This window comes from Gouania willdenowi, chromosome 11 (assembly GCF_900634775.1).
Source record: "Gouania willdenowi chromosome 11, fGouWil2.1, whole genome shotgun sequence".
Taxonomy (NCBI): Eukaryota; Metazoa; Chordata; class Actinopteri; order Blenniiformes; family Gobiesocidae; genus Gouania; species Gouania willdenowi.
Genome location: NC_041054.1, coordinates 1,322,811 through 1,338,120, shown reverse-complemented (window position 1 = coordinate 1,338,120; position 15,310 = coordinate 1,322,811). Strand labels below are relative to the sequence as shown.

The following is a 15,310-nucleotide window of genomic DNA, read 5'->3' as shown; positions in this document are numbered from 1 at the left end:
AACAACAGACTAAATATAAACTACAGCTATATAAACAAAAATGAATACTGAACATAGTGCAATGATAGATATGAGAACTGATATCAAACAGAATAAAGTGAAATAGTGCATGAAGACAAATATAAGCATAATGATAAAAACATTAGGGGGTTACGGTGCAGGCTGAGGAAATAATCACAAAAAGGAGGTAAATAAGAATTCTGAGAATAAAGGTACACACACACACACTATATATATATATATATATATATATATATTGCATTATTTGAAAAAAGGCAACTTGAATGCTTTAATTTTTTTTGCATGTATTATTGGAAAAGGTAACTTACTTGAATGTTAGTTATGTTGGGCATATATGTATTTTTGCTTCTGCCTGTTTCAGTCATGTTGTATATATTTTTTAAATATATGATTTGTTTGAATATTTTTATTTTTTATTTTTGTTAGACTGAAACAAACAAACAAACTGAAACTGTATATTGTTAATATATGCAACAACATTGTGGGTTGGTGGTGTCCCTTAAGGTTGAAAAACACTGATTTATTCATTAGATAAAATAGAAAATAGGGGATTTTATGAATGTCTGGCACAATGGCTGCCCTTTCTCTAGTGTCTGTACAGATGGTGGTGGTGGTGGTGGTGGTGGTGGTGGTGGTGGGAAGGGGGGGGCAGGCCTGGTCTGGGATATTTTTGGAGGGGAGGGTCACAGCAGACGCTGTATTTGGAAATAGAGGTGGAAAATTAAAGAGGATGGTCTGTTTTGGGGGGTGGGGGGTGGACAGTGTGTGACGTTAGAGCTTTGGATAGCCACACACACACACAAACACACACACACACACACACAAACACCCACACACATACACACACACACAAACACAAACACACACACACACACACAAACACAAACACACACACACACACACACACACACACACACACACACACACACACACACACAGAGGAAGGACAGAAGGACGAAGCAAAGGAGAAACCAGTGAGAACAACAGGAAAGAAAGAAAGAAGTTAGAGGAAAGCACAAAGAGTAGAAGGAACAAGTAGGAAACATTGAAGGTAAAATATGTTTTTTTTATTTCATCTTTACAAGTGTGTGTCCAACTCAAGGCTCAGGGGCCAGAATCGATCAGTTTACAGCGCCCGATCGGCCCCTAGAAGGAGAAGGAAGTCAAATATTACATCATAAATAAAATCCTCAGCTGCAGATTTGTATAGAGTTAAGGTACTTTAAGTGTTAATAAAATGATTTAAAGCAGCGATTCTCAAATGGTGGGTCGCAAACAGCTGGTCGAAAATAATTAAATCCTTAATGTCTCTCTTTTATTTTGAAAGAAACTTTTCTTTTTGACAGGCATGCTGTGAAATACATGTTGCACAGGAAAATATATAGATTTATGTTTAAAAAAAAAAAAAAGATTATATACGTGTGTTTTCAACAGCTTTTTTTTTGACAAACTAAATTTGGTTTGTTAAATTCTAAAAAGAAACGTGTGTCATGGCAAAATGTGGGTCCCAGGGTGAGACCAGTTGAGAACCACTGATTTAAAACCGTTCTGCACACATACTTCCTATAACCTCAAAACAAAAAAAAACACACATTTACTGTAAAAAAATAAAACTTTAATAGAGTTTAAATCTGAGCTTTAATGATGTCAGACAGAATAATGTGAAGCACTTGGTGCCAGTTGTTGTATTTTACTGTAGTACACACACACACACACACACACACACACACACACAGTCAGTGCCTATTTATACCCTGATGATAAAAAGCAAAGGCAGTTACAGTCGTGTTGTGACAGAATTATCAGCATAACCATCTTTCTATTGATAACAGGAAAACAAGAACATAAGATCAATAAAGGTTGACTTTGATCTCAAAATATTACAACTTTAATCTTGAAATATCATGGCCTTACAATTTTATTAAGATACGATATTATTTTAATAAAATTATGACTTTATACTCAAAAGATTACGACTTTAATCATGAAATATTATGACTTTATTCTCGAATTATTAAGACTTTAATGTTGAAATATTAAGACTTTAATGTTGAAATATTAAGACTTTAATCTTGACATATTATTACTTTAATCTTGAAATATTATTACTTTAATCTCATAACATTTTGATGCTATCAAAATACGACTTAATTCTTAAAAATTCTTATAAAATTATAACATTTTTCTCAAACTATTACGACTTTGATCTCGTGGTGCCCAGATTTTTAAAACTCTAAATCAAACCCAGAGGATGAATGTGATTTAAAGTAAATCCAGAGTTAAAGTCAAATAAAAGAATGTTTACTTTTCAAACTGAAATTTATTAATTAATTATTTTTTCTTTCCAAACATATCGTACGGTTATCGTGAAGCTATATTGTCTATCTTATTGTATCGTGAACTCTATTTTTAACATTGCTTTACTGTTAATATTTGGTATAGACGTTTAATGATGATAAAGGAAACATGCACCATGTTGTCCTGGCTGAGTGATGATGTCATACGTTCCTCTCACAGTCCACAAACACATCGTGTATGTTCTCAGGGTTACTTAGTTTACTGTGTTGTACCTGCAGGGAACACATTAAAGAACCAACCTAAAGTTCATAAAGTCACATTAAGGAATGAAGGGATCATGTTGAAGGTAAAACTTTACACATTTATCTAAAAACGTGTTGACCTTTGTTTGTTGGAATTCACAGAAAACCCTGAAACATAAATATCTTTACGCTGTGAATGTTCTCCAAGCTGCTATTAGGAGTGATTGCGACACACAGTGTAACCTCTGCTCCTCGTGTGACACCACGAACAGCTGCTCCACTCCGTCCTCCTTCCTGTGTGCACTCAACTCCTAGTTAAGCTTTTTTATTTAACTTTATCCTTTGCTGCTCCTCTCTGAGCTCAACACTTCTTTTTTATTTATCATCAATTATTATAAACTTATAATAATACACGTGTGTTGGGATCCCCTTGCATAAAGGGTTAGGGTTCATTTAATTAAATTAATTTAATGAATAAACTCTAACCTAGAATTTGTTATTTTAAACTAAGTCCTTAGAAATTAGTGAAATATTATCAGTCGACATATTTATAATTACTATTATTATTTGTTCATTTGTTATTTTCTGTATTTTTATGGTCATTGTAAATTTTATGTCATTTTGTGTAATTCTGTTGAGTTTTTATGTATTTTTCCACATTTTGTGTGTTTTTGGTGTCAGTTTTGTGTATTTCTAGCGTCATTTTGTGTATTTTTCTGTCATTCTGTGTATTTTTTGTTAAATATTTATATATTTTCTCACATTTTGTGTGTTTTTGGAGTAGATTTTCATATTTGTCTTGTGATTTTGTGTATTTTTCTGTCATTCTGTGTATTCTGTTGAGTTTTTCTGTATTTTCTTACATTTTGGAGTCAATTTGCATTTTTGTCTTGTTGAGTTTGTGTTTTTTTTGAGTAATTTTTGTGTATTTTTATTGTCATTTTGTATTAATTTCTGTCATTCTGTGCATTTTGTTGAATTTTTTATATATTTTCTCACATTTTGTATGTTTTTGGAGTCAATTTGTGTGTTTTTCATTATTAATATAGTTGATTTTTGGAGTCATTTTGTATATTTCTCTATCATTCTGTGTATTTGTGTTGAGTATTTATATTTTATGCACATTTTGTATGTTTTTGGCAAATTCTTTGTGTGTTTTTCTGTCATATCGTTTGTTTTTGAAATCTCTCTGTGCATTTAGTTTGAAGGCCAATCAAAATTAGACTGAGGGCCAGTTTCTGAATAGAAATCTAATGAATAGAATCTAATCTTTGTGCTCCAAAAACTAACTTTTCAATTAAAGCTCATTAAAAAGAAACTCCTGTTATGAAGGAAGGTTCAAAAACTTTCATTTTTAAGATAAAAACAATAAAACATGTGACTTGCTGTGTCTTTGCTCTGCAGTCAAACAATGGCTCCAAAGAAGAAGGCGCCTCGTCAGAAAAAAGCCGCCGTAGAAGCCATCACCCAGGTTGCCATGGAGACTGCCTCCTCTCAGCTGAAGGTGGAGAGCCTTGGCGATGGCGTGGTGGTGGTACAGAACGGCGTGAAGAAGATCGAGCAGATGGCGGCACTGGACATCGCTCAGCTGAACAGCCTGAACCTCCCTCTGCCTCCGCCCGTTATCAAACCTGGGGAGCGTGGCCTCGGCCTGGGCAGCGAGCTGACCAGACCCCTGCACGGGAACGCCCTGCTGGAGGAGCTCAGCAAGATGCGACAGGAGAAGTTAGTTCGAGTTAGTCTAGGGCTGGGCGATACCGACCAAAACAAAACAAGATTTTTTCACAAAATGGGGATACACGATATAAATCTTGATATTTTTAACACAATAAAGTCCATCCATTCATTTTTACACTTTACTTCCTACATTTTAAGTAAAATATCTGCACCTTGTTCTGCTACATTTCATATTGTATCTGTTAAATAAAGTTGAATTGGAACTCGTCAGCTTCTGTAAATTTGACTTTATTAGCAAACCTTCAACTTTTATCATGTTATATTTTGAGTTCATTTTCTAAATTTCGACTTTATCCTCGTCTTTTCAACTTTATTTGTGACATTTAAACTTTATTCTTGATTTGCCCAAAATTATTTTATCCATCAAAATCGGCCAAAATCCTCAAACATTAAATTTTCTGATATTTTCTGACACTGATATACATGCACAGAACTCCTTCCCCAACATAATTTTAAGTCACATATTATAAAATATATCTCCATTGAAATAACATGTTAAACGTACTTTTAATGTGATGCCCCACTGGATGAATTCCACTAACAAACATCATTTGCACAGAGTAAGAAAAACTTATTCAATTATTTCAGTTTTTTTCATATATTGATAGAAAAACTGATATTGAAGTGAACAGATTTCAGATTTTATGGCCAATATTGGTGATGATATCGTTTTTCTACATGAAATGCTTCAAACATGGACACGTTGGTGCGTGGAGGGAGTAAATGACTAAGAAACGTGACTTCCTTTGCTAACTTGAGTCTCTTTGTCATCATACGGCTCTACAGGTTCCACGTTTGACTGTTTCCAGTCAGATGTTGCTCTGAAAGCTCTGAGTGGATTGTCCACCTCCATGTAGTCTTTCTCACTAGGAAACAAACAGAAGAAAACAGATGTTAATTCTACTAATGTGCTGTGAGAGAGTGATGAAAGAGTTAAAAATGCTAAACGTGACACTGTTTTAAAAGCATTATTAGCATTTTTTCTTACTGTAAAGAATGTGAGTCGTACTTTTGACTTTCTGATCCACGTGTCTGTACTTTGACCTAAAGGACGTGTGTTTTGTGTTCTGATCAGGTTCCTGACTGACCTGGAGCTGGCCTGTAAAACCAAAGCCTTTGACGTCCACAAACTGGTCATTTCCTCCGTGAGTCAGTACTTCAGGGAGATTCTGGCTAAAGACCCCGGCATGAAGCGCCTGGAGCTGCCCTCCCTCTCCCCTCTGGGTAAGGAGAACCAGGTCTGGTCCTGGAGAGCTCCTGTCCTGCGTGTTCGAGATGCTACTTTGATTAGCTCGTTATCAGGAAACATCTAAAACATGCAGGAGAGGACATTAACTCTGATTAAAGCACGTGTGTCCGATCGGCAGGAGAAAACATGAATCATTTAATGAATAAAACTCAGCAATATTTGCAGGTGCTCACAGTTTTCCAGTGCTGTTTTGTATGATTGCAGTCCTTTTTTAATGTCAACTGTTGAAAAAAACCTCAAAACTCTTAGAAAACCCTTATATTTTCCTCAAATCATGACATATTTCCCTTGATTAAATAGAAATTGGTCACAAAATCCAAGAAATTTACAGTGAAGATCCTGTTGAGACTGACATCTGTCACATGCTGCTTGAATATTGTCTATTTCTAACATATTTTGTATTTTGTATTGTGCAAACTAGGGTGAAATAATGAATAATAAATTACTCGTTTTCCTGCATAAAATCTGTGGCTCACAGGAGAACAACCCATACCAGTATTCCGTATTTGGCCCCTGAACTGAAATGGGTTTGACACCCATGGATTAAAGCATGTGTTAAACCCGAAGCCCGTGGGCCAAATCTGGCCGTTTATGTTATCTAATCTGGCCCGTTGGTTTTTCATGAAAAATGTCATTTATTTGGTAAAACTAGTTTTCCAGATGTTTATGACTGAATGCTGATACTTTGTGTTCTGTAAGAAGTAAAGGACATTTTAAAATTATAATTTGGTGCAAAATATTTTAAGAAAAATGCTAAAATCTTCTGAAATGAAACTGCTATCAATGTGACTCGAACCAGAAGGAATTACAGGTATTTACATCCATTATCTTATTATTCATGATCATTTATATACAGTATTTCTGTGCTCTTTGTAAAGATGATAATGACAATAGAGTGTGAGACATAAGACGATGGGTTTAAATCCCGTCTTTCTTCCAGGTTTGGCAAACGTCATCACTTTTGCATACCTGGGACGTGTCCACATGTCCCTCTACACCATCGGATGCACGGTGTCTGCTGCGGCGACGCTGCAGATTCCTCAGCTGCTGAAGATGTGCATGGACTTCCTGTTGGCTGAGCTCAACGTGCAGACGTGCGTGTACGTGTGGAACATCGCGGCGGCGTACGGCCTGCTGCCCGTGTGCGACGCCGCGCGACGCTTCGTCCTCGACAACTTCGTGCAGTTCGCCGACACCTCGCTGTTCACCCAGCTGACCCTGGAGCAGATCTCGGCCTTCCTGCAGGACGACTCGCTGGTGCTGCCCTCAGAGGTCACCGCCTTCAAGGTCAGAGGTCAAACAGGAAGTTTCAACATTTAACAAACATCAACAGAAGGTTTGGGGAAGAACTCAGCAGCAATATGTCAAGGTTTGATTTATGCAGACAGCTTTTTTCAGGAAGCGTCAAACATCGTTCAACATCAAAGTGAGAGCCTGAGGAAGACTGGCAGTAGACAGTCGAAACATATCAGGAGACCAAAGTAAATTTCCCGAAAAGATTTGTCTGAATAAATGAAACCTTAGCATATTATTTAAAATGAATTTCTAGAATTATAACCCGGAAGTCAAGAAAACATCGAAGCAATCAGCAGACGCCTCTGAGGAAGACTGGCAGTAGACAGCCAAAACAAGTCAGGAGATGAACGTAAATTTCCTGTAAAAAAAAATTGTCTGAATAAATGAAACCATAACATATTATTCAAAACTAATTGACAAAAAGGAGCTCAGCAACGACGTCATATTAAAACACATTATAAAATAAACTGTATTACTCAGCATTATTGGGTGCTGTTAACCAGTCTGGAGGTTTTAAAAAAACAAATTAATCACTAAAATTAAGAAATAATCAACCCTGGAAATAAAATCATCATAATGCACATAATTAACTTTCATATTAGCACATTAACTGGTGGATATCTCAGATAAAGATGGTGTAAGTAAATTCACTTGTGTTGTGAAACATGAGCAGACTAGAGCTCTGTTTTGGTGAATCTGGTGTCCAACTTAACTAATGATTTACCCAGACATGTTTGTCCTCTTTTCACATCTTGTCTAGCCGGAATTTATAAATGGATGAAAGTAATGAGGTTTCCCGAGGACCCTGAACGCATCTCAGAGAACAAGTTCATTTAAAAGACAGTAATTCTGCTAATATTTGCTCTATCTGAGAAATTCCACCAGATTATGAAAGCCAAGGAGTTGCTTTTTACAGTCAATGTTATTCAGCGTGGTTATTATGTGATGAAATCATCATCACACACGCAGAAAAACTGAGAGAGACCAAATATCAGTGATTTAATTAAAAAATGTCAGCAAGAAAATCGTTGTGGATGATAAAACGTCCATGAAAGTTCAGAGAAACTTATCTTATAGGAAGTTAAGGTCACAGTTATTTATTGAAGTGTATATTTAATGATTATTTAATGTTCTGTAAGCCTGGAGGGTTTTTTTTAATAGTTTTCATTTCTAGGAGGCGATGTTTCTCAAAGGTTTATATGGGATTTTTCAAGGACAGATTGTTGTAATCATAATAAAGGTTTGAAAATCTTTGTTATAAGGAGATTTTAAACCTTTATTTATCTTCTCTGTTGTATTTTGCTGCTACCAGGTAGATTCAAGAAAACCTTGATTACTGCCATGTTCAGCCCAAGTTTCCTCTTTTTTAGAAATCAAAACATAGTCAGTCAACAAATGACCACAACATGTCAACAGTCAGTCACCAGTTGAGTTTAAACATCACTCGAGTAGTTTTACACAAAAAGTCGGTCTAGAAAACATCGCACTCCATGTATAGCGTAAAGCTCCAGCGTCTAACACATCAGACCAGTCCTAAAACGGTCTGGTCTTCTAGGAAGTGGATCCTGACCGTTCTTGTACTAACCCGTCCACTCTTTGGGACTTCCTTCTATTTAAACACAGACCTAAAAACAGATCCCAGACCAGCTGCTCAGACTCTAATGAAGACCCAGAAAACTCAGGAACACAAACCACGTGACACCAGTCGATGTATTAATACACACGTCCAGTCCTGATCTAAATAGCTCAGCATGTGTAAAGTGACAGATTTGAAATAACAAACTCCGCAAAATGTCTCAAACAGGATCAGACATTTTTTCTAATAAACTCCTCTGATGAACTTGAGATTATTCATTATAAACACATGTACAGGAGTGTTTTTTAGCCATTTAGGAGCTAACATAGCAGGGAAAGACCAGCTAATTGTAGGAGTGTCTGGGCTGTTGTTCTAAGGCCTAAAGTGGTGCAGATCCAGGTTGTCTACCCAGTTTGAGGATTTGAACCAGCAACATTGATCTAAACGTGTTTCCTCGTGTCTCTCTCAGCTCGCCATGCGCTGGCTAGACTTCGACTCTTCCCGCCAGCCTCACGCCGCTGAGCTCCTGTCCCACGTTCGTTTGGAGACCATCCCGGCCGGTGAGCTGGTGAGCCAGATCCAGCCGGTTCCCCGCATGATGACGGACCCTCAGTGTCACCGCCTGTTGGTGGACGCCATGAACTACCACCTGCTGCCCCACCAGCAGAACAGCCTGCAGAGCCGGCGTACGCAGGTTCGAGCCGGACAGCAGACCCTGGTGGTGGTCGGAGGGCGTCCGTCTCTCACTGAGAGAGCTCTGAGCAGAGAGGTGGGTGACCCCTACCTGCTTCACTAGAACACAGAACAGCAGTGAACAGAGTCACCTTCTACGCTTTTGCCAATAAATACTCTTTTTTTCCTATTTTTTGTCTATTTTTTGAAGTTCTTTTTTTAATTTCTCCTTGTTTCCTTTTTCCCTACACTTTGCTTCTTTTTGTTCAACATTTTTGCCCTTTTTTCACTATTATTTGCCATATTTTGCTAATTTTTGCCCACTTTATTTGCCCTTTTTTTGGCCACTTTTGGGCCATTTTATTCACTTTTGTCCCATTTCAAAAAGTTCTGACACATTTTTCAGACTTTAGCAACCATTTGCCAATAAATGTTCCTTCTTTTGTTATTTTTTGTCCTTCCTTTAGTTTTTTTTGGGCCACTTTTCATCCAAATAAGCTACTTTTTGACTTTTTCACTATTGTTTGCCACATTTTGTCCATTTAAGCTACCATTGCCAGTACATACCACCTGATTATTTTTTAAATTCCCATTTTTTGGTCACTCTTTACTGCTTTTGCACCATTTTAGTCACTTTACACTTTTTTCTTGCCACTTTTGGACCATTTTTGGCCACTCGTTACGATGTCTGCCTCCACTCACTCATCAAAAAAAAAAACAGCAGACCGGACCGGCCCACTTTGGGTGGGCGGGACGATGCCCGGTACTTAAAATGACAGCCAACGGCTCCTTTCTCACTTTCTCCACCTCATCACTCCTGTAACCTGTTTAAAAATATATAGTATGTTACTGAACAAATGGTGTATAAAAGCTAATTTCTTCAGGTTCATTTGAGTAAATAACTCTCTGACCTTTGACCCTGGGGTCCAGGTCCTGTGGAGGGACCCTCGTGATGGAGGAGCGGCCTGGCGTCACCTGACCCAGCTCCCGGCTAAGAGCTTCAACCAGTGCGTGGCCGTGATGGACGGGTTCCTGTACGTGGCCGGAGGAGAAGATCAGAACGACGCCCGAAACCAGGCCAAGCACGCCGTGAGCACCCTGAGCAGGTGAGTCCTCATCATTAATAAATAATGATAATATTGTTTGAATTCATATAAAACCTCTCAATACAGTCAAAGTTTGTATTATATCAGCGTTTCTTCGTTGACCGACTGTAACTAAAACTCAAGATACTTTAAAAAAAAAAAACAGACAAAAGTTGCTCTTGTTTTGCTTTAAAATATTTTGTCTGCCAAGTCAATCTTTACTTTTCTAGATAATGTATTATCTGGATCAGTGATCCTGATCATACCATAATCATTCACACTTGAAAGGCTTGGAAGACATGTATATCCTTATTAACAGTAAATAGGTCCAAATGTATATTTGAATTTAGCATTTAGATTTACATTTAACATTCATATTTAAATGAAACATTTAAGATTTACTTTTAACATTTAGATTTAGATTTAACATTCACATTTAAATGAAACATGTAAACTTAACCCTTAGACTTTGGTTTAATATTTAACATTTAGATTTAACATTGACATTATGTGAGTAAAAAATATCACTAATTTCACAAATATTGCTGTAAATCTGGTCAAAAGTAACAAAAAAATTCACATACGTTTTTTTAAATGTGGTTTTTGGCTAAATGTTTATTTTAGCATGCGCAACTTTACAACCTGTGCCCCATTTATAGGTTCCACATAGCAAACAAGTATTATTAAAATAAAAACTATCCCAAATTTAATTATTATATAAGCATTGAACTACAATATGATACATATGAGACAATGTGACAGTAATTTTCCTGCTCTTTCTTCAGGTACGACCCTCGCTTCAACACCTGGCTCCACCTAGCTAGCATGCGTCAGCGCCGTACTCACTTCTCATTGGCTGCGAGCGGCGGCCGCCTGTTCGCCATTGGCGGCCGTAATGTGGAGGGTCTTCTGTCCACCACTGAGAGCTACCTGCCCTCCTCCAACACCTGGCAGATCAGAGCCCCCATGGAGGTTCCTCGCTGCTGCCACTCCAGCACCACGCTGCCCTCTGGGGACATCCTGGTGACCGGGGGCTACATCAGCTGTGCCTACTCAAGGTACTGTGAGCGGAAGCCACCTTTTCAAAGGTTTAGATTGAACATTTAGATTCAACATTTGACATTAAAGATTTACATTTAGATTTAACATTTAGATTCAACATTTGACAATAAATATTTACATTTAGATTTAACATTTATATTTAAATGTAATATTTAGATTTAACATGTAGGATTTACATTTACTCAATCTTTTCATACTATCTAATGAACACACTACGTACCTGTTTTGACGTCAAACTTAATATGAGTAGTAGTGACCAAGTAGAATATTAACATGTTCTCATTTGATACATAAAACTTGTGGAAACAAATTTTCTTCCGAAATTTCTGAGATTTTCAGAGACCCTCCAATGTGCTACTGACTAATAAACTTCCTATTAATTTCAAAACAAGAGCCTTATTTACAAAAGGGTTAAAAAAGTAATGGAGGACAAAAAAGGATGCTTTTATTTTGAAAAGGGGATGTTTGATTTTTATCTCGAAGCCACTCGCAATGCATCATGGGGCGGTTAAGTATGACTAGTGTGCCCACCGTGCGTACTTAAAAATGTCCCCATATAGTATACATCTGGGTATTTCTCGCATTCTCAATTCTTTCATACTATCTAATGTTAACACACTACATACTCCTTTCGAAGTCAAACTTAGTACGAGGAGTACGTTAAACATTTCATGCCGATATTTTGGCGATTTTCGGAGACCCTCCATTGCGCTACTGACTAATAAACTTCCTGTTAACTTCAAAACAAGAGCCCTATTTACAAAAGCGTGATTTTACATTATGCTCGTATTGCATCATGGGGCGGTTGAGTATGAGTAGTAGTATGAACACACTACATACTCATTTTGACTGAGTATTAATTACTAATATCAGTGTGTTCTCGTCCCTGCTCCAGGTCCGTGTCCCGCTATAACGTGGACAATGATGCGTGGGTGGAGGAGACCTCCATGGAGACCCCCAGAGGTTGGCACTGCTCCACCACCCTGGGGGGGAAGGTCTACGTGGTGGGGGGGAGCCAGTTGGGTCCTGGAGGAGAGAGGGTGGACGTCCTGTCGATGGAGGTCTTCTGTCCAGACTCCGGGTCGTGGACCCGGGCGGCCCCCCTGCCCCTCGGGGTCAGCACGGCCGGCCTGGCCCCCCTGGCCGAGCGGCTGTACCTGCTGGGGGGCTGGAACGAGGCGGAGAAGCGCTACAAGGCAGCGGTGCAGAGGTACGACCCGGCCACGGACAGCTGGACCAAGGTCGAGGACCTGCCCGAGCCCACGGTGGGCGTGTCCTGCTGCGCCCTGACCCTCCCCCCACGCCCGGCACCGCGCCGGCAGCAGCACCGCAACACGCCGGGCAATGAGGAGCAACTGGCCGGGAAGAACCGGAGCCGAGAGAGCAGCGAGGCCCCATCGCAGAACGTCAACGCGTAGAGAAGAAAGAAAGAAAGAAAGAGGAGAACCTGCACAACCTCAAAACAACTTCATCCTTTAACGTCAGATTTACTGAGCAATGAAAAACACTGTACGTAGAATGCTTTACAAACTAGTCAATACTCAATGGAAAAATCGTGGCTCTGCTTTGTCTCGTACTACCAAAGATCTCGTACAGTCGATTTCCTCCAATTTTCGGGGTTTGCGCGAAAACCTTAAAACCACTAAAACCATCTGGTGAGGTTATCAGAGGGACTCTGTGATTGGTCAGAAGTCCAAGAAAGTAGCTGCGATTGGATAAATTATGGAAGCCTCATCACAGGAGCTAAAGAGCCACATGAGGCTCGGGAGCCAGAACCCTGATTACGTACGTGTGCACGTTGCAGTAAGTTATTTTAATAAAACTATAAGATAGATGTGAGATATGAAAGGTTGGGATTGGGACTATTTAACTTTAGTCTAAATTGACCGATTTAAGGTGTTTATTCCCAGATTTTCTGATTGACCTCAAACTGGCCACTAATAGGTTAATAAAGCATGTGTCAAACTCAAGGCCCGGGGGCCAAATCAGGATTTTTCGACCATCCAATCCGACTTGAAAGAGAAAAACATGAAATATTGTGTAAAATACCAAATAATACAGTTTTAGATATGAAAGATTGCAATTTCCCCTATGCTTTTATCACATGACTGCAGTCATTTCAAATCTCTCATTCTTCAAAGGACTCAATTTTCCTTAAATTATTTGTGGAAACTTATTGTTGAAATTGCTCGTTTTACCTCCTAAATTCTGCGGCCCACTTAAGATCAAATTACTTTATATTTGGCTCCTAAACTAAATTGAGTTCGACACCCGTGTTAATGCTTTGTCTTCGCTTTAAAGCACGTGTCAAACTCGAGGCCCGGGGGCCAAATCCAGCCCTTTAGAGCATCAAATTCGGCACGCAGGAGAAATTAAAAGTGAGAAAACATCAAATATTGTGTAAAACACTAAATAATCCATTTGTAATTATTTCAAATTCACCAATTTAATAAAACTCCGTATTTTTAGGGGCCTGCAGTTCTCCTTTGTTTATAACACATGAATGCAGTCATTTTAAAATGCAAATTGTGGAAATATTTCCATAAATCTTGTAATTTCTCACAATTCCCCAAAAATCCTCTGAATTTCCCAAAAATTGGTGACAAAATAAAGAATTTTTGAAGTGAATTGAACCGATATTGTGAACTAGTGCACAGTGATGTGAAAATGTTCTATTTTTCCCACCAACCTTTAATCCGCGGCCCAGAACAAACTGGCCCATATTTGGCCCCTGAACTAAAACAAGTTCGACACCCCTGGTTTAAAGACTCACAGATAATCTAATAAATTCTGTGACTGGTGAGATTAGAATATATACGGTTGGTGCAGGATGTGATGGTGTAGTTTAGTAAAGGTGGATGAAAGGAGAGCAGGGCAGGTGAAGGAGAGCTGAAAACAGATCATTATGCTTTAGTTTTAACACGTTACTGTGAATCTGTGTGTGTGTGTGCGTGTGTGAATGAGAACAGTGAGGAGGTGACAGAGACTGACACTAAAGATTGGATTTTATGATTGACCCAAAACACTTAAAATAAAACATTACAAGGGGAAAACTACAACCAGTACAGTGTCCTACATGGGACATATTACTGATTTAAATGATCTTTAAAGGCAGCAAACATTACGTTCTTTTTTAGTCATTAAATCATCCAGTTCTTAATCAATGGGTTTAAAACTCCACTCTACCATTAATAACATTGTGTTTATGTATTTTGTATTTATTCTTAGTGCTTTAGCACAAATGTAATAAAAACCTGAAAAATGAAAAAAAAAAAAAAAGTAAACACTGATCAGCCACAGCATTGAAAAACTCAATTTTGTCGTCATGACAACCATCCCGGAGAATAAATTAATATTTAAACATGTTTGCAAATATACATTTAAATAAACCATTACCATATATCCAGAAGGATGGGAAAATATTTTTTTAACACATTTAAACTGAGACACAAAAATAAAGTCTGAATGTGGTAAGTGGTGTTTGTGGCGCCCCCTACAGGTTTAAATCAGATGTAACTACATGTGGAATGTGAAAACAGTTGGACTACATCTCAACTGTGATGAAACAATAATTGAGAAACTTTAACTCATGAATAATTGAATCTGTTATTAAATATTTCTACTGAATAAAATTAATTTGACCATAAACAGTGATTCTGTCTTTATTTTAAAGTTTGTGCTTTAAGTTAATATAACTTTCCAGGTGCATGAGTACAAGATTGTTTTCTAATCACATTTAGAACACTGGTCGGCTCTGATGTAAGAGTTGGCGATGATCTGCATAGTTTTTTGCCAGTTTAGATGGTGTTTGAAGAGACCAGGATAAGAGTGGGAGGACATTTCTGCATAAAAAACGTTGCTCGTCTCACGGCGTCTCAACCCGATTCTGTCCATTCCACGTTCAACAGTAGATTCTGTTTTCATTGGTTGATTTAGTGATTCTGTTAAAGGACCCTAGTGTAGTCGTTAGCGCCAGAAGCCCAGGAAGGCTCAAATGAGATAGAAGAAAAACGGTTATCGTAGCAGCGAAAACCTCAATATGGATGCGATTAAGGTTAATCGTTAAGCATTA

The 15,310-nt window shown here is 38.2% G+C and overlaps 1 protein-coding gene across 1 annotated transcript; it reads left to right on the top strand.

Annotated features, from left to right (window-relative positions):
• Window positions 1–881: 881 nt before the first annotated feature.
• klhl43 (kelch-like family member 43) lies at window positions 882–14,501 on the top strand. The gene is made up of 8 exons (XM_028461899.1): window positions 882–1,072; window positions 3,966–4,286; window positions 5,374–5,522; window positions 6,488–6,834; window positions 8,889–9,188; window positions 10,022–10,197; window positions 10,962–11,234; window positions 12,134–14,501. Exons 2-8 carry the CDS (start codon window positions 3,973–3,975, stop codon window positions 12,654–12,656), a joined length of 2,082 nt encoding a protein of 693 aa, XP_028317700.1. The 5' UTR covers window positions 882–1,072; window positions 3,966–3,972; the 3' UTR covers window positions 12,657–14,501.
• Window positions 14,502–15,310: the final 809 nt, after the last annotated feature.

Coding starts and splice junctions, on each gene's coding strand:
- klhl43 (XM_028461899.1), top strand. CDS start 3,973: ATGGCTCCAAAGAAGAAGGCGCCTCGTCAGAAAAAAGCCGCCGTAGAA. Junction 9,189..10,021: donor AGAGAGCTCTGAGCAGAGAG/GTGGGTGACCCC, acceptor CCTGGGGTCCAG/GTCCTGTGGAGGGACCCTCG. Junction 11,235..12,133: donor ATCAGCTGTGCCTACTCAAG/GTACTGTGAGCG, acceptor TCCCTGCTCCAG/GTCCGTGTCCCGCTATAACG.